This window comes from Micromys minutus (assembly GCF_963924665.1).
Source record: "Micromys minutus genome assembly, chromosome: 12".
In the NCBI taxonomy this organism is placed as follows: Eukaryota; Metazoa; Chordata; class Mammalia; order Rodentia; family Muridae; genus Micromys; species Micromys minutus.
The window spans coordinates 28,303,953-28,323,373 of NC_137981.1; the positions used below are offsets into that span (position 1 = coordinate 28,303,953).

The 19,421-nt window shown below is 43.2% G+C and overlaps 1 protein-coding gene across 2 annotated transcripts; it reads left to right on the forward strand.

Annotated features, from left to right (window-relative positions):
* Positions 1–52: 52 nt before the first annotated feature.
* Positions 53–17,242, forward strand: METTL6 (methyltransferase 6, tRNA N3-cytidine). Of its 2 annotated transcripts, XM_080926427.1 has the most exons (6): positions 53–176; positions 1,167–1,538; positions 2,690–2,824; positions 6,869–7,039; positions 12,566–12,707; positions 16,381–17,242. In XM_080926427.1, the coding sequence occupies exons 2-6, from the start codon at positions 1,257–1,259 to the stop codon at positions 16,554–16,556; spliced, it is 906 nt and encodes a 301-aa protein (XP_080782553.1). In that variant the 5' UTR covers positions 53–176; positions 1,167–1,256; the 3' UTR covers positions 16,557–17,242. The 2 variants fall into 2 exon arrangements, with proteins under 2 accessions (XP_080782553.1, XP_080782554.1); XM_080926428.1 differs by lacking the exon at positions 12,566–12,707 and having other exon boundaries at positions 16,381–16,560.
* Positions 17,243–19,421: the final 2,179 nt, after the last annotated feature.

Genomic DNA, 19,421 nt, shown 5'->3' on the forward strand with positions numbered 1-19,421 from the left:
TCCGGCATTGGGGAGGGACTTCCGTTTCCCCAACGGAAATAGCGGGGGCAGTGCCATGGAGAGCGAATTCCCCGGAACAACCGCAACCCACAGTCCTGGGCAGTTTCTGGTCTAGTCTAAGGAATTTTGCACCTCAGCTAGAAGATTCTACCCCGACGCCTGGGCTTGACTGACGGGTGAGTGCGCCCTGACCTATCCTTTGCTGGGGACCCTGTGACTCAATGGCCGGGAACCCAGAGCGCGGGGAACTGAGTGAACGCTGAGTGTAGGTATGAATGTCTCTGGACATGCCCGGCCTTTGCGGACTAGTTTCTCCTGAGTGTCCAGAGAGAGATGACGGCTCTCGGGACCTCAGCCACACGACACTCGGTCCTTCCCCCTACTTCGCTCCTTTGCGGTGAAAGGATTTCAGTTCTTGTCGGACGACGCTTCCTTCTTCAGTTTGTGGGTTCGATCGGAAATTCCAGCATCTCCGGATTACCTCCGTCACCTCCTTAAACCCCCGCAAATCCTTGTTAATCTGGCGATTAATCCCGCTCTCAGTTAGGGCGGTTGCCGCTGTTTTGAATTCACTTTTTCTACGGGCACTGAACGTTGATGAGAATTTTTTCCTCACATTTTTTCAGCCAACTCGTGGAAGTATCCCTTTGCCCTGACTAAACCTATTTCTTGTAATACTTGACTCATCTGATTTGAATTGGGAGTCCAGTCCGTGAGAGTTCTGGTCTCTGAGTGTAGTAAGCTCTGTGCAGTAGAGACTTGACTTGGTCTTTATGACCTCTCCAAACCCCGGCAGGGTGTTGGGTAGAGTCAGCATCTCCTGAGTGTTAAGTGAATTGACCCCAGCGCCTTAAAGAGCCCTTCAGGAACCTCTCCCCGATCCCCAGTCTTGAACTACTTTAGAACCCACACTCTAGAAGTAATAAAGAATGCTCTAACTTGGCGAGGCCCTAATTACTGTAGTTGAGAGAATGAGACAACAGGAAGTATATTCAGGGGAAAGCCTTCTTCCACAGGGAATTCAAGGCCAGCTTTTCATAACTAGACCCTGGCTCAGATAAACGGGATGGGGAGAGAAGCAGGCAGACTGTTAGAGAATCACTAGCCAGAATCTGTCAGTCAATCAATCAATCCCTCTCCTTCTCCCCTCTCTTTCCCCTATGTAGTAGCATTGTATCCTCTTGAAGCTGGAAAGTCACCTGGGAAACTGCACCAGAGAAACCCCTGCGTCTGCATTCTCAGCACTGATTGTTCAGATGCTTAAAGAACAGAGAGGACCTTTAGCAGCACTGACTGTGTTTCCAGCAACTGCAATGTCTACTTTCCAAAGGAAAGGACTGCAAACAAGGATTCTCAGCACTGAAGAGGAGGAGAAACTGAAAAGAGACCAAGCTTTGGTGTCTGCTTTTAAACAGCAAAAACTGGAAAAAGAGGCTCAAAAGAACTGGGATCTTTTTTACAAAAGAAACAGTACCAATTTTTTCAAGGACAGACACTGGACCACCAGAGAGTTTGAGGAGCTAAGATCATGTAGGGAGGTAGGCTGGGGTTTCTTCTGCCCTGAGCCATCTTCAATTATGATGCCTAGAAGAGGGTCCTTTATTACATGTAGAGTGTGCTCCCTGCCTTTGGTGTCATTTCTCAGGAACTGTCTATCTTGTTTTTTGAAACAGGGTCTCACTAGACTTGGAGCACTCAGATTAGCTTCAGCTAGATGACCAGTAAGCCCCAGGGAGCCTTCCTAGAACTGGGAATCCAAGCATGTGGCTGGCACCACACCCAGCTTTTTATGTGAGTGCCAGTGGTTGAACTCAGGCCCTTGTGGTTGTGTGGCAAGCACTTTACTGACTGAGCTATCCTAAAGAAAATGTATGAAGTCTATCAAAATGTACCTAAGGAGAGTTCTGTTCCATTTCAAGTATGTTTAGCAATGTCTGGCTGTTTAGCAGAAAACAGAGCTTTAAGGTTTTCTTTTTCGCTTTATTTTCTTATTTGTATGGGTGTTTTGCCTGCATGCATGTCTATGTACCATTTGAATGCCTGTGTCTGAAAGTCAGAAGAGGTGCCAGAGCCACTGGGACTGGAATTAACGACAATTATAGGTTGTCGTATGGATGTAGGGAATTGAACATAGTCCTCTGGAAAAGCAGCATATTCTCTTAACCACAGATCCGTCTCTCCAGCCCCTTAATGTTTTCTACTTAGTTAAAGTCAATCTGAAAGTTAGAAATTAAATATTCAGAGTAAACTTTAGGGACAAATTGAAGCTACTTAGTGAATGAACCATTTGCTGTAACTATTTTCTAAGATTTTCACATATGTTCTCTTAGTTAAGCTTTATAGCAACCCTATGAAGTTTATTTGTGTTGTTCCCATTTGAGGGGGCAGGGGGATTGAGGCACAGAGCTATAGAAGTGAGTTGCTAGAGGATGGGATATGGGGGCAAAAGAGATAGGATCGGAGAAGGAGGTTAGCCCAGAGTGTCTGCACTATGTGTGGCTCTTCCATACTGAACTGCCCATTGTTGGGTGATTATAAATGAGGTGCCAGCATTAGCGTTTCCTTACTAGTTCTGTTGTTTAGTATCTGCTTCATGAGGTCAGATGCCTCTTGCCTACTAAACATTTTAGCTTAGTGTGTTTATTATGCAAATGTAATGTGCTATAACTTTTGTGTTCTCATTCCTCAGTATGAAGGTCAAAAATTGACTTTGTTGGAAGCTGGATGTGGGGTTGGAAACTGTTTATTCCCACTTTTAGAAGAAGATTTGAATATCTTTGCCTATGCCTGTGATTTTTCTCCAAGGGCAGTTGACTATGTGAAGGTTGGTGCACCATATATGTATTCCGCTGTGTCTGTTTCCTTAGACCTTTTGTCTAATTCCCGTCCTATTTCAGGAGCTTACCAGCTATGACCACCAAGAATGCCATTTTCTTTTGACTACATATGAAATTTTGATTTAAAGCAAAGCAAAAATGTTACTAAAGAGTCTGTGTTTGATTCACGTCTTAGTTTGTAGATCTGTGACTGGTTGCTTGCTCTTTTAAGATAGGTTACTGTGTCCAGAACTGAGTACGTGCTTCACAGAACCCACAGGCACAGTCCTCTGTGATGAATAATGGAGGAAACAGAGTCTCTTAAAAGAAGGATGTAAAAATGTTTACATTTTAATAGATAATGCTACATTCCCTTTCTAAAAGATCATGTCAATTTACAGTTTTACCAATAATTGTTTCCTTGGGTTTCTTTTATTTCTTTTTTCTTTTTTTGCCAATCTGGTGAGAAAAAAAAGTATTTTATTTTTCTCATTACCAGAGATACTGAAGACTAAAATATGTAAATACACATAACTTTTTTTTTCCTGCCGTGTTCTGCCTGCTTGCATGTGTGTGAGAGGGTCAGATCCCCTAGAACTGGAGTTACAGTTGTGAGCTGTCATGTGGTGCTGGGGATTAAACTTGGGTCCTCTGGAAGAGCAGACAGTGCTCTTAACCACTGAGCCATCTCTCTTTTGTATTCTCATCTATGCCGTTTTAGTTTTCTTTTAGATTTTTAAAGATCTATTTTTTTTTTAATTATGTGTAGTGTGTATATGTCTGCGTGTGGGTATATGCACAGGCATACGTGCCCGCAGAGGCCAGAAGTTTCAGATCCCCTGTAGCTGGAGTTTAGGCAGCTGCTATCTGCCTAGTGGAGATTAGTGGAGGTTGAACCAGGGTCCTCTGAGAAAGCAGCACGTATTCTTCACTGCAGAGCCATCTCTCCAGCCCCTAATGTTCTTTTTAAAAAAATTGTTTGTTTGTTTTTATGTTCTGCATGTGTATTCATGTATAAGGGCATGCACATGCCATTACACATGTGTAGAGGTCAGAGGGCACTATGCTGAAGCCGATTCTCTCTGTGGGTTCTGGGCATAGACAGCCTTAGCAACAAGTACCCATACCCACTGAGTCATCTCACTAACCCCAATGCCTAGACTCTCAGCTTCTCAGTCAATGCCATATTTGAATCAGGCTCTGATACTTGGCCTTTTTTGTTTTTTTTAATCTCTTATGTGCTTTTTGTTTAAGCTGCACATATTAGGACAGTAGATACTGAAGGTGATAAGGATTAGTAATCAACAGTTGGGTATTACATGATACAATTTCTCTTATTCTCTTTGAATGGCAGACTCCTTTGGTGACATTTGTCTCTATTTTTTTTTCTATTTTTTAAAATATAGATTTTATTTTATGTGTATGGATGTTTTTCTCGAATGTATGTATGTGCACCATATGCATGCCTGGTGCCTATGGAGGTCAGAAGACAGTTGTGGGCTGCTCTGTAGTTGATGGGAATCAAACCCAGGACCTCTGGAAGAACAGCCAGTGCTCCTAACTGCTGAGTCATCCCTCTAGCCCCCATGAAATTTCTATTTTCTGAGAATGCAGCTTTTCTTGCCAATTCTTCTCCCGGCTGTGAGAGAATCTACAAATGCCTCACAGGTGGTCTTGAGGATGGTCTTGGGTTTAGGCAGAGAAGGTCCTCACTACCCTCTAACAGAGCTGCAGTGGTACTTCACTAGTAGCCCTGGGCTCTACCTTTAGGTTCCTTTATTCCTGCATGGTCACTTGTTCTTGCTAAAAGGATTTGAGGAAAAGCCAGCCTCAGAAAGAGCAGCATCCTCTGAGATCCTAGCAGTACCCCTAGTGGACCAAGTGGAAATGAGTTCAGCAGAAACAGCCCATGTGACTTCATCCTATACTGCCCTCTCATCCCCAAAGTAGTTGCTGTTTGTTTGTTTTTTTTTGTTTGTTTGTTTGTTTGCTTGTTTTTTTGAGGGTGAAGAGGGTTGAGTTTTTGAGACAGGGTTTCTTTGTGTAGCCCTGACTGTTCTAGAACTCACTCTGTAGACCAGGCTGACCTTGAACTCAGGTCCACCTGCCTCTGCCTCCTGAGTATTGCAATTAAACCACCACCCAGCTGCTAATTTTTCAACTTTATTTTTCCAAACTGGAGACTTCTGCCTCAGGTATGCAAGTGCTCAGGACCTGAGTCTCCCTGAAGATACTTGTGTTTCTCCATCATGGCTTTTTCTTTTTCTCTTTTCTTTTTTAAAGTGTAGGAGTAAGTACATATAGGAGCCATGTCTTTCCTTTGTGTTCATCTCTAAACTAAGGTCTTTTGTATCTTGTAGCTAGTTTTCAGAACACAGTACATTACGAATATTCATTATCATTACTGACCTTCTCATCTAATTGTCATCTTTTGTCATAAAATACTTAATTCTCACACATACACATGGATCATCCTATTTAGGAGTTGTCTGTCTTGGTGAACTGTTTGCCACCATTCTCAAATGATATTGTTTTATTACTATATTTTGTATGTTTTAATATCTAGTGGCATATGCCCCCCATTGGTAAAATTTCTTTCTGGGAAAGACCTTAATGATAAAGACCCCGGCCTTCTGTGGTCTCAGTGACAAACAAGCCACAGTCTGCCACAGTTCACTCCGGGAACCAATCAGTGAGTTTCTTGGATTTTCTTACAGAGCATAGGTCAGAGGTTGCTTGCAGGGCTCTGAGTGCTGCTCCTCCAGCAGGCTGTACCTGTAAAGCCTTTACCAGCAAGGATGAATGTTTTCCTTTAGCCAACTAAATGGAGCATTCCTTTGCCCTATGCCCCCAAAGTGAGGAGCAGCTGGATTCTTATATGAGGGCCTTATGACTCTTTCTGCCCTTCCAAGAGGGGGTGTAAGCAATCAGCAAGCCCAGAAAAGGTGTGTAGCTGAACTCCCCAAGATAGCAATTGTTTGGCTTGGAGGGCAGTCACTTGCAACATCTTTTTCCTTCATTTTCAAAGATGACTTTTGCTAGGGAGATAGTCCAGTGGTTAAGAGTGCTTTCTGTACTCACAGGACCTGAGTTCTATTCACCAGAGTGAATAACAAATCTTTTTTTAATATTAAATATTCTCACCCAGTAGCCTTGCATATTAATTTATTCAGATCCCTGCTTACATAATAAAACTTATTCTCTTCTTCATAGTACTCATAAATGTGTTGGAGCCCATGAGTCAAACAAAATGTACCATAAATACACTTACTAGAAAGAAAGAAGGGGGGCTGGAGAGATGGCTCAGCGGTTAAGAGCATTGACTGCTCTTCCAGAGGTCCTGAGTTCAAATCCCAGCAACCACATGGTGGCTCATAACCATCTGTAATGGGATGTGATGCCCTCTTCTGGTGTGTCTGAACAGTATACTCATATACATAAAATAAATCTTAATGAATGCATTTGGGGCTTAAAAAAAAAAAAGAAAGAAAGATGGGTTAGAATCTTTAGTCTTTTGCCTCAAGGGAAATATACCACATAAGAACTATGGAGGTGTCCCAGGAGGGTAAACTGGAAAGACTTCTCAGAGTTTAGGCGTGTCAAGGATAACCAAAGGAGGGTTAGGAACTCTTGGATATAAATATGTCCCAGGAGCTGGAGAAATGGCTTAGTAGTTAAGAGCACTGACTGCTCTTCCAGAAGTCCTGAGTTTTATTCCCAGCAACCACATGGTGGCTCACAACCATCTGATAACCTGTTCTAGTGTGTCTGAAGACTGCAACAGCATACCCACATATATGAAATAACTAAATCTTTAAATAAGTAAATATGTCACAGACTATATTTTGCCCTCAGTTAAAAACAGGTGGCTGAAATGCTGCCTGCTCCCTGTAGCAGTAATAATTGTTACTTCCCCAGTAACAAATGATCATGCCATGCAGCAGTAAACAAGTAGAAACAGGATCGATCTCTCTCCAGTGCTGCATGTTCATACACGTATCAGCATGGTGGTTGATTAAAATCGTAAGTTCTTTCTGTTCTCCCCTCTCTAGCAACATCCTTTGTACAATGCAGAGAGATGCAAAGTGTTTCAGTGTGACCTCACTAGAGATGACCTTCTTGACCATGTCCCACCAGAGTCTGTGGATGCAGTCACATTGATCTTTGTGCTCTCAGCTGTGCACCCTGAGAAGATGCGCCTCGTCTTACTAAATGTGTACAAGGTAAGTGACTGAATGTCTGTACTTGAAGACTGGTCACCCTGTTTCCTTTGCCTGCCTTCATTATAAGGCTTATGTGCTGCATTCCCAACATTTTCCCATTTCTAGTGGGTAGACTGTAGCCATTTTAGGGAAAAGGAGTCTCTGGCATAAAGCATCACCTATAGTTCTAGGTTTATATAGTGCTGTGACTGCTCTTCAGAGCATCACCAGCCCCAGAGCAAGGAAGGATCTGTAAGGTGAGAGGATATTTAATTAAGTGGTCAAGAACACTTAATTAATTAAAAGCCTAGATCCTAAGCTGGTTTACTACTTAGACAAGTTCCTTCACCTCTCCAAGCCGGTTTCTATACCTGAAAAAATGTTGGGATAATAATTCTGAGGTGGTGGCCTTTAGGGGAGATAAATAAGGTGTATGGTGTGTGCCAAACACAGTGCTTCTCTGCTAAGTGCACCTCACAGCCAGCCATTGTTACATTACTACTGCCATCATGATTCCTAGTAGGATGGCAGGAATCCGGACTGCTGTGGCCACTAAGAGACTGCTGTAACATGCCTGTAATCCTAGTACTTGGGGCTGCGGTAGGAGGAGTGCTATGAGTTCAAGATCAGCCTAGCCTACTTTGTGAGTTCAAGAACAGCCTAAGCTGTAGACTCTGAGAACAATCAAGCCAGCGTTGATAGTATGCACCTTCAGCCTCAGGAAGGTCAAGAGTTCAAGATCATTTTCATCTATAGATAGAGCAAATTTGAAGCTAGCCTAGGTTACTTGATGCTCTGTCCAAAAAAGAAAAGAAGCTTCTTTCTGTGATTCAGGACACCTGTCTGTAAGCTGAGAGTACAGTGAGTGATGTCACTGCAGTAAGCTGGAGACACTGCAGACTCAGTGTCAGGTCATGAAATTCACAGGTGGTGGTGAGCACACACCCTTGATCCCAGGGCTCAGGAGGATCTCCCAGGTGAATCTCCAAGTTCAAGGCCAGCCTGGTCTACAGAGTGAGTTCCAGGTCATCCAGAGAAACCCTCTCTTGAAAAACAAAAGAATCAATGAAACCAATCATTAAAAATGGTAAATTGTTGAATTCTGACAGGCACAGTGCCAACTGCTTGTGATTGCAGCACCCAGGAGGCCAAGGCAGGAGGATTCTCAGTTTGTGGCCAACCTAAGCTACATGGGAAGACAAAACATGTATGTGCACACAAAGGAATCTTCTTAACCATTTTTTTTTTTTTTTTTTGTGCAAAACTTCTTAAACATTTTAACTTAAAAGCCCGAGCATTTATTCTTTATCATTCTCACTAGCCATCATTTTGAGTATGAGACTGTTGAGTGTATCACATTAATGCACACAGTAGGGTTTAGGGGCGTGATCAGTCTTTATGTGGCAGGTGAGAGGCCCTGCTTCAGACACAGATTCCTAAAGGTAGAGTAAGAATTTTAAAGCAGATTGTATTTTGGGTAGAGTATATTTTGACCCAGACTTTCATAGCTGATGCTCACACCTAATTAAAAGCTTGATCAACATTTCAGAATCAAATGTTTTCAAATGGTTCAGCTTTATTCTTTTTTTGAAACAGAATCTTGCTATATACCCCTGTCTGACCTAGAGCTTCCTGTCTTCCTGCCTCTGCCTCCTGAGTATGGAATTACACTTGTGCTGATGAAATACTTGTCTTTTTATAGAAATGATAAGCTTCTTACTCGTGTTCACAAGTCATTGTTAGAGTCTCTTTAAAGCTAATAAATGAGGGTCCCGATCTGTACTTCATGGAAGCCTCCGCCCACCAGTGCTGGGATTACAGGTGCAGCCTCTCGCTTGGCGTCATAGACTCTTGCTTTTTTTCATTTGGTCACACTGAAGTTGAGGCTGACCAAAACCTCAAGGTAGTTCTTGTGCCTCAGCTTTCAAGTGCTGGTGTTTACAGCATAAGCCACTCACCCAGCACTGTCTTCTTTAAGATTGTCTGTGTGAGTGTGCTTTGTGTGTGTGGATGCCCATGTGGGCCAGGAAGGCCATCAGATCTCCTGGAACTGACGTCACAACTGGTGACTGACAAGTGTGCTGAGAACTGAACTCAGGCCCTCTGCAGAGCAGCTGTGCCAAGCCTCACTCAGCACCGCAATGGAAGTGTTTAAGTTGGAAATCCAGGGCACCAGCAAGCTTGAAAAGAAACATGGGTACAGCATGGAGGATGGGGCAGTTAAGTGTCAGTGTACAGTCAGATTTCAGAGGAAAGAGGGCAGCCCTCTAGTTGAAAAATGATGCTAATGAAAGAGCCTGTGCATTTGGTAATGTATGTTAATACTTTCACTCTGTTTTATTTTTAATTTATTATTTCTATTTTATGTGTGAGTGTTTTGTCTATGTGCAAGCCTGTTGCCCAAGTAGGTCAGAAAAGGGCGTCAGGGCCTTTGGAACTAGAATTATGGGAGGTTGTGAAACACTATGCCAGTACCAGGAATTAAACCCAGGTCCTGTGTTCAAGCAACAAATTTTCTCGATGAGCTGTCTCTCTAGCCCTTAATACTGATTTTTAAAAAGATAAATGTTTTAAGACATTGGAAAACTTTTAGAGAATTATTCTCCTTCAAAGTAGTATATTTTTAAATGTACACTTCCACCATACTGGTTTATCTCTGCCTGCAAGTTTCACAAAGTTTTCTTTTGTTCTTCCTTAATTCTAGTCTGTCCCTAGCATCTGAGCAGGCTGAGAACTCAGAATGTGCACACTAATGGGCATGGGACTTAAGCTAGACACTAGAGAGGCTCCAAAGAAAAGATGAGCATACTGCCCAGTAGACACCCAAGTGAGAATGGACGATTACTAGAGATGGGGAATGAGAAAAAAAGAGAACATGCTAAGAAAGTTAGACGTGCCTGGCACTGTGTGTATGGAGTGTACTACTTAGTGTTGACAGAGCATCGCAACTTCACTGTGGAAACAGTGCTTTGTAGATAGGTAGAGGACAGAAAGTCAAGTCAGTAAGTGGCCAGAGTAGGGCTGGCAAGATGGCCCAATGAGTAAAAATGACCTGAGTTATCTCTGAAAGAGAAAATCAACTCTCAAGCTGCCCTCTGACCTCCACACACACATCATCCACACTCATATAAACGAAAGTGTGTGTGTGGGAGGGGTAGCATTATCAAGAAACCAGCATAGGGACTGAGGAGATGGCTGAGTGAGTGAAGAGCCTGCCATGCAATCAGGAGGACCTCAGTTCAGTTCCCAAGAACCTACATAAAGTTGGTAGTGTAAGTGTGTAATCCCAGGGCTCCTTTGGTGGGATGGAAGGCAGACACAGAAAAATCCCCCACAAGATCGAAGACTAGCTAGCTTGGTGTGGGCAGTGGTGAACAATGGGAGACCCTGCCTCAAGCAGAGAGGGAGGAGAGGACAACACTCAGGGTTGACCTCTGAGTCTCATACACATGCCTACACTCAAACACAAGAACATTTTTACACAACACACAGGGAGAGGGAGTGGGGAGGGAGAGAGAGAGAGAAGGAGCACACGAGAGCCCAGTATAATTGGAAGGATAACCTACTTTGAGAATCCAAATAGAGTGGCAGTTAGAGTAAGACAACTCAGAAGATACAGTCCAACCCTGGAATTAATAGGTGAGAGTAGCAAGGGGTAGTAAGTGATTTCTGATGACAAGAAGAAAGAGAAGGAGTAGAGAGGAGAAAGGATACACAGGATGTAGCAGGAGGATGCCAAGCCCTTTGAATGATGCAGTAACAGAGAAAGCGCAGCCTGGCTTGGAGGAAAACTGGCCTCCACACATAGGTTTCTGTAAGGACAGAGCCTGAAAAGTGAGCATTCAGAAGCAGGTGGATCTCTGCAAATTTGGGGCTAGTCTCTTTAATGAGTTCAGGCCAGCCACAGCTACATTGTGCAACCCTGCCTAAAAAAGTTTTTTAAATTACAACAAGAACTGTCCTGTGATATGAAAACATTTTCATTATTTCCCATCCAAATTCACAGTGCACTTCCATAGCTTATGCCCCATTCCTGTGAGAAGCAGTAAACATAAAGGTGTACCTTGATTTTTCCACACGAGATTTACAGTCCCCTGACCCCCAGCTTTATTCTTCTGGACCTGTGGTGTCGGGAGCCTGTTGGCAGGTCATGCTCCATTGGGGGTCAGCTAGCTCTTAGGCAGAGCAGCAGACTCAACTTAGAACCCATAGCTTCTGTGTGTTGTCTGTGCTTTCCTCTTCCTAAGGCTTAGTACTCCTGCGATCAGTGCCTTGATCCTAAATATACAGTTAGGGGGCTTTTGTTTCTTCTTATAATGAGCACACACCACCTAGATGCTGAGTGCTTCCAGCACCTGAGTGTCCTAGTGCCCCAACTCTCCTCATAGGCCATCCTCTTTGCAATCTATTGTAGTAATAAATTATACATCGCCTATATTTTAGTAGATATGACATGTCACATTTGTAAACAATTGTCTTGAGTTTTTGTTCATTTCAGTATTCCTCCTATTTTTAATCTCCAGTAGAGATCTTTTTCAGTTGAGCCACAATGACATCTGATTACTTTCTCCCTGCCATCATAGTGATTGGTTGGCCAAGTTAGAAGTGTGTGCTCTGTTGGCAAAGTGCTAGGGAGAGAAGCCATCCTCAGACTCTGCAGACAGGACAGCAGCAGCCTGGCAAAGCCCGTGTGAACAGTCTGCATAGGCTTCCCACCACGGCTCTCATCACCCTAGGGTGCTAACCCAGGCAAGCTTCCCTGTATATAACAAGAGTCTCCCCCAAAACAGAAAGAGGGTGGCTACTGCTGTACAAGTGCCACCATGCTCGCTCCAAAGGAGGCAAAATGTGTCACAAGAGATGGCATCTCTCATTGTGAAACAAAGTACTCTATGCTCGGCCTGGTGGTGTGGGTCTGTGGAAGGAACACCTGTCAGTCTTGCAGTATATAGGAGGTCTGTGGGCGCTGTCGACAACACAGATTGGAGACAGCTGGAGGAAAGGAAAGGATCCCTTTCCTTATTCTTCCCACACAAAGAGCCCAGCACTTGGGCGGGGCAGGTCAGTGTTGACCCAGTAGGGAGTCTCACATAGGAGCCCTTCAGAGGTAAGTTGTCAGAAGCAGATGTTTGGGAACTCAGCCTAGTGAAGGAGATGGCTCATGCCTTGCAGAAGGCAAACGGTGCTTCTGTGCTTTTATATGGGGCTTGAAACTGTATTATACTTCATTGTATCCAAAAGATGTCTTTTAGGGCATTTAACTTATTTTTGGTTTTTGAGACCTCTTGCTATGTAAACTGGTGGCCCAGGTACTATGTAGGCCACACTGGCCTCAAACTCAAAATGATGCTCCTGCCTCGACCTCTTGAGCTTCGTGATTATAGGTATGTACTCCCACGCCTGACGTGTTTTTTAAAGACAACCATTCATATTAAGGGTATTTTGTATGCCTTCTTTCACGACTCCCACAGGTGTGTGTTTTAATTCCTGATATCACCCGATTATTTTACTTGACTGGCTTATACGAAACCTGCTTTACTCTTGTAGGTATTAAAGCCAGGCAGAAGTGTCTTGTTCCGTGACTATGGGCTGAATGACCATGCCATGCTTAGGTTTAAAGCCGGAAGCAAACTTGGAGAAAATTTTTATGTCAGACAAGATGGAACCAGATCGTATTTTTTTACTGATGGTAAGAGGAATGGAGTGTCTGCTTAGAGTGTGTCATTCTCTGCTCTGTGTACATGACTGCACCATCAGTGTGCTGCCTGAGCAGGTGTGTGGCCATGCTAACACACAAGTCCCAAGTCCCCAGAACAAGTTCTCATATACACCACCTATCCAGTACCTACCAAGCGAAACAGACTCAGCTTAAAGGCCTCTGCTGACAGTGACTGGTGCTTGAGCCTCAGACCTGTCATGTGATGCCAGCAGGAGCTATGCTGGAAAGGGAAGGAGGATCAGAAAGTCACATCTTTCAAATAAGTGCCTTAAGTTCAACATGGTGGTTTGAGGGTACTTCTCTACACCCAAAGGCCAAAATCCTTCATGAATACAAGTGACTAGATCTGCTCTCAATAGATAAGTTTGCTATCAAAGAATACTGGGAATGCAGCTCAGCTGATGTAGTGCTGACCTCACGTTGGTCAGATTCCAGCTTCAGTCCCAGTACCACAAAAACTGGGGTGGTTGCACACAGGACTTAGATACCACAATCCAGAGGCAGAAACAGGAAGATCAAGAGTTAAAAGTCCAGCTGGAGAAATAGTTTAACAGTTAAAAGCACTTGTTACACTTACTAAGGGCACCCACATGGTGGCTTAACCATCTGTAGCTGCAGTTCCCAGAGATCAAACTCCTCCTCTGACCAGCACTACCCCCCCCCCCCGTGAGCACCAGGCATAACAGGGTGCAAATGCTTTATGCAGGCAAAATTTTTATACACAGAAAATAAAGTAAACCATAGATCATTCTGACCCTCAGCTTGTTCCTGGGCTACATGAAACTCTGTCTCAAAAAAACAATAAAAAGTTAGAAGCTTGTAGCTGGGAAGATGGCTCAGTTAATGGTGTTTGCTGCAGTACTTCAGCATCCCTGTGAAAAGCTAGGTGTGGTGGCATGGACCTGTAATCCTGGTGCTGGGAAGACAGTAAAGATCCTGGAGCTTGCTGGTCAGCTAGTTTTGTTGGCAGTACCCATGTTGGTGGGAAATCCTGTCTCCAAAAGTAAGGTGGGCCAGTATAATCAGGGATATATAAGAAAGACCCTGTCTCAAAAAAAGGTGTGCCCTTGTGTTTGGTGCATGGATGTTAAGAATTGCAGTATCAAACCAAGCTCGTGGGAGGCAGAAGAAGGCAGATCTCTGAGTTTGAGGCCAGCATGGTCTACAGAGCAACTTCCTAGACAGCCAGCGTTGTCTTGAAACCCCATCACCACCACTCCCAAAAGAAAGTAAGGTGGAGGGCTGGAAAGATGGCTCAGTGGTTAAGAGTACTTCCAGAGGACCTGGGTTTGAATCCTAGCAGCCACATAGTGACTAACAAATGAAGTCTGTGACTTCATTTCAGGGAATCCAACACCCTCTTTTGGCAGCCATGGGCACCAAGAATGCAGGTGATGTAAAGTAGAAAATACAACAGAAACATTGACCTCTGGCCTCTATATGTGTGCATGCTGTTATACACAGGTGCACACACATACATAACACATATTCCACATACAAGTTAATAAAAAATACTTTAAAAAACGTTTTGAATTAGAAAATGCCAAATATCATTTCAGTTTTTAAGAGTTTCAAGCATCCCATGGGAAGAACAAAATAATTAACTAACCAAACCCACCACAGCTCCCAGGGACTAAAACACCAGCCAATGAGTTCTTATGGAGAGACCCATGGCTCCAGTTGCATATGTAGCAGAGGATGGCATTCTCTGGCATCAGTGGGAGGAGAGGACTTTAGTCCGGTGAAGGCTCATTTTCTCAGTGTAGGGGAATGCCAAGGTGCTGAGGTGGGAGAGGGAGCACCTTCATGGAAGCAATGGGAAGGGTGGGGGTAGGGATTAGCGAAAAGGGGATAACACCTGAAATGTAAATACAGAGAATATCCAATAAAAAAAGGGGAGGGGGGAGAGTTTCATTAGTCTTAAGTTTACTTAATTATCTGGAAAAAAAACGATTGTCTTTTTTTTTTTTTTTTTTAAGCTCTGGGTTTAGAGGGAAGGGATTTATTTATTTTGGCAACGCTGAGGTTTGTATCCAGGGCTTCAAGCATGCTAAGCTAGTGCTCTGCCACTAATCTGTGTCCCTAGATCTTTTACCTTTTAGTTTTAGGCTTAGGTTTTTTGTTTGTGGCTTTTTTATTTTAATTTTCTATGTATATGTTTTACCTGCATGTGTGTATGTGTGTTTGTGTACTATGTGCATGCCTGGTGTGTACAGTAACCATAAGAGGGTGTCATGTCTCCTGGAACTGAAGTTATGAATAGTGGTGAGCCACCATGAAAACCAAACCTGGATCTTCTGCAAGAACAGGTGCTCTTAACTCGAGCTGTGCGCATCTGCAGCTCTGTTTGTTAGATTTGTTTTGTTTTGTTTTTAAAACAAAATCTCAGGTCAGTAGCCCAGGCTATCCTTAACCTTATAGCAATTCTGTGTCTGCCTCCTATTTCTATTTCCTGACATTATTCTGAATATTAAAACTTAAAAACAAAATAACCAAGTGCTTACAATTAAATGTACTTGTCAGATGGTAACGAACATGAATTTAAGGTGTGTGAAATGGCCACATCTGGCTAAATGCTTTAAAAGTCACTAGGAAGCCCCAGTGGTGTCTGTACAGTGCTCCAGAGCACAGCCACACAGTAGGGCCCTTAGTAGGGTCTGTGTTTGTGCTCCACTGCCCTTCATTGTACTTGTTTGGTTCACTTAACCTGTGTGATGTTTTGCTGGGGTAAAGTTATCACTACATGGTGATTCTCTCTCTCCCCTGCCCTTTTATTTCTATAAGCAGGTGAGTGTATGCAGGCCTTTTCAGTAGCTAGCTTGGGCTTTGTTTCTTTTTAGTCAGACTTCTATATTTGCTAACACAAGGAAAAAACCAAGATGCTCTCTTGCCTCCCTTACTCTTTCTCTCTCTCTCTCTCTCTCTCTCTCTCTCTCTCTCTCTCTCTCTCTCTCTCTCTTCTCCTCTACTCCTCTCTTCTCTCTCTCTGCCTCTACTAACCTCTTAAATCTCCCATGACTTGAATAAACTCTATTCCATACTTTAAAAAAAAAAGAATAAACCAAGATAGGTACATTTTTAATTGGAAGTTTCTGTTTAGGTGTTAAGACCATGAGAAGTAGGAATGAGTTTGTTTTTAAAAAGATAGAGTGAGGGCTGGAGAGATGGCTCAGTGGTTAAGAGCACTGTGGGCTGCTCTTCCAGAGTTCCTGAGTTCAAATCCCAGCAACCACATGGTGGTTCACAACCATCTGTAATAGGATCAGATGACCTATTCCGGTGTGTCTAAAGACAGCTACAGTGTATTCATATATAATAAATAAATAGATCTTTTAAAAAAGAGAGAGTGAACTAATGAAATATGAATGAGCAGTGAGTGAATGAATGAGAACTAAGAAATTAGGCCTGGCATGCTAGCATAAGCCTGTATGCCCAGCACTGGGGAAGCTAAGGCAGAAGTATTAAAAAGTTCAGGCCAGCCAGAGATATAAAGTGAAATTCTGTCTCAAAAGGGAAAAAAAAAAAATCAAAGAAGAAAAGTTTAAAAACAATCAAATTTAACACTGAACTTTTCATTATAAAATAAAACAAAAAAACCTTCTAGCCATCTTAGCCCTTAAAGCTCACCCTGCTTGCCTTCTAGACTTCCTGGCGCAGCTCTTTGTGGATGCAGGTTATGAAGAAGTGGTGAACGAGTATGTGTTTCGAGAGACAGTGAATAAAAAAGAAGGCCTGTGTGTGCCACGAGTTTTCCTTCAGAGCAAGTTCCGGAAGCCTCCAAGGGACCCAGCCCCTACCGCTGACTCTACTTCACTTTGAAGAAAATTTTAACTATTTTGTATTTTTTTTATATTCTGAATTTTTAAAAAGTGCATGTGTTATTTTTGTGCTAAGTGCAGTGAAGCCTGGGGAGATGCACGTCAGGTAAAGGTGCCGTGCAAGCCTAACAACCTGAGTGTGGTCCCAGCATCTCTGTCTAGAAATACTGGCAGGGAGCAGGAGAGATGGCTCAGCGACTGAGAGTGCTGGCTGCTCTTGCGGAGAACCTGCATTCAGTTTCCAGCACCCACATGGCAGCTCGCTTTCCATCAGTAATTCCAGTCCCGGGGTATTGAGTGCCCTCTTCTGGCCTGCCTCTGCAGGTGGTGCACAGACATATGTGCAGGCAAAACACCCAAATTACAAAAGAAACTAAAAATCCAGGCTTGGCAGCTTGAGTTTTTCCTAGTACTCCTACCTCAAGATAAGCAGAGACGGAAGAATCGCCTTGAAGCTTCAGGACCGGCCAGCCTGGAGTATACAGTGTGGTGACCCGAGAGACTGGCTTCAGAAGGGAGAGTGAGCGTTGAGGATTGTTCTTTGACCTCGTGTGTGCACAAATAAATAGATAAAGTGGATTTGCTTACACACTGTAGTAAAGCAGGATTGTAAGTCCTGAAAGGAAAGTTTTGTGGTTTAGTTGTGTTCCCACAAAGGGAAACAGGAGCCGAGCATGAGGTTATGAACACGTCATAAATCAAGTATTTGTTGATAATAAATTCGACAATTCTTTGGTATGCATACAGTCTTACCACTTATTAAAGACTAAAGCAAATTTGCATACTAATTGGTGGATGTGCTTGTTTATTTTACATACAGAATTAAATCTTGGGTTCGAACTGGCTGTTGCTCAGTTGGTAGAATGCTTGCCTATTATGCATAAAACCCTGAGTTAAACCCAGCACTGAATTAGGTGGAGTGTCACCCATAATCCCAGCACTTGAGGGATAAAGGCAGAAAAATGTTCAGTGTTGGGGCTGAGGAGACTGTGGCATGCAAGTGAGAAGCTAAGTTGAATCCCATGAATCTGCCTAAAGCTGGACATGGCATACATCTGTAATCCCAGCAGTAGGAGGTGGGGACAGAAAAGTTCTCAGAAGTGCAAGGTCCACCTAGCCAGGTGTATGCAGCCACGCAGAGGAGAGATAACCTGGTGCAAAGTAGAAGGTCATCCTAACTTCCCACAGTGCCCTTGACACTCATGTGTCCACTGTCACAGAAGAATATGTGTATACATGCATCAAGTATATAAATACACAAAAAATAAGGTAAGTCGAGAGCCAGTGATGTGGCTCAGCAGATCCAAGCAGTTGCTGCTCCAGTTCAATATTAGAGCCTGCATTGTGGAAGGAGAGAACCAATTCCCACAGACTGTTCTCTGGCCTCCGTATGAGCACCAAGGCCCATATGTACACACACAAAGTAAATGTTTAAAGGAGGTTTGTTTTGTTTTCAGATAGTGTCTATGTAGTCCAGACTGTCCTGGAACTGCTATCTACGTCAGGCTGGCCTCAACTCCCAGAGATCTGCCTCTTGAGGGCTGGGATTAAGGGTGTGTACCACCATGCCATACCACAGTTTTCATCTGAAATCCAAGGTCATTCCTAGCTACACAGCTAATTTGATGTCAGGCTGGGCTACATGAGACCCCAGCCCCAAAACAAAAAGACAAGGATTGAATCTTGGTTGAAAACTTCATACAGTAGGATGTCAGGCATCTTCGGTTCATTCACGGGTTATTGCTACTTCTCTGAGAGTGTCATTGTTGCTGAAAACACTACATAATTATGTGTAGTACAAAACAAGTTTATGGCTGTTTGAGGAATTTTGGGAAATTCTGTCCTAATCCTAAACCAAAATGTAATGACATTTCAAGAAACACAAGTCAGCAGCTTTTGTGAGTGTGTGCGTGCGCATAAGTAAATGTAGATGTGAATTCAGGAAGACACAGTGTCTTCCTCTTTGACTCTACCTTATATCCTGGAGACAGTCACTGCTGTCATGAAGCTTGTCAGATCCACCAGTCCCTGCCTTCTAGTGTGGGTTCTAGGGTCCTGCCCAGCTTTTTTATATGGATGCTCTAGATTTGACCCCAAGTCCTTGTGCCTTCACTCTTAAGCACTGGGCCCTTTAACGACTACATTTTTTTTTTTTATTTATGTGTATAGATGTTTTGTTTGCAGATGTGTCTGTATACTACATTCATGTGTGGTTCCCACAGAGGCCAGAGGGTGTCAGATCCCTGGAACTGGAGTTACAGTTGAGTCTTGGGTCACTGTGTGGGTGCTGGGAATCCAACCTAGGCCCTGTGCAACAGCAACCAGTGCTCTTAACCAGTGAGCCATTTCTCCAACCCCTTAAACATGTAATTTTAAAGGTACGGTAATTTGATTTTTACATGCTGAGGAGTGATAGTAAGGAAAATATTAAGTCTTTGCTTAGCATAATTAGACCATTGTTTCTGGATGTCTTAATTAAGCTTACTACTGCTAAGATGAAACACCGTGACCAAAAGCAGAATAGGAAGAAAAGGTTTATGTTTTTACATCCATAGTCCATTATTGAAGGAAGTCAGGATAGGAACTCAAACAGCACAGGAACCTGAAGGCAGGAGCTGATTCAGTACATGTAAGTAATAAGACAACTTTTAGGAGTTGGTTGTCTGTACTTATTTCAGGGGATCAACCTCAGGTTATTTTAGAAAGGACCCAGGTTCAATTTCCAGCACCCATTTGGTAGCTCACAACCATCTGTAACTCCAGCTCCAGGGGATCTAATGTCATTTGACTCACTGGTACCAAACACTCATGGTGTACATATATATATACAGGCAAAATTCATATTCATATGCTTTAACAAATCTAA

Excerpts from the sequence above, each read along its gene's own strand:
- METTL6 (XM_080926427.1), top strand. The coding sequence starts at position 1,257 with ATGCTTAAAGAACAGAGAGGACCTTTAGCAGCACTGACTGTGTTTCCA. Across the intron at positions 1,539-2,689 it reads AGCTAAGATCATGTAGGGAG|TATGAAGGTCAAAAATTGAC; the intron begins GTAGGCTGGGGT and ends CTCATTCCTCAG. Across the intron at positions 2,825-6,868 it reads GGGCAGTTGACTATGTGAAG|CAACATCCTTTGTACAATGC; the intron begins GTTGGTGCACCA and ends TCCCCTCTCTAG.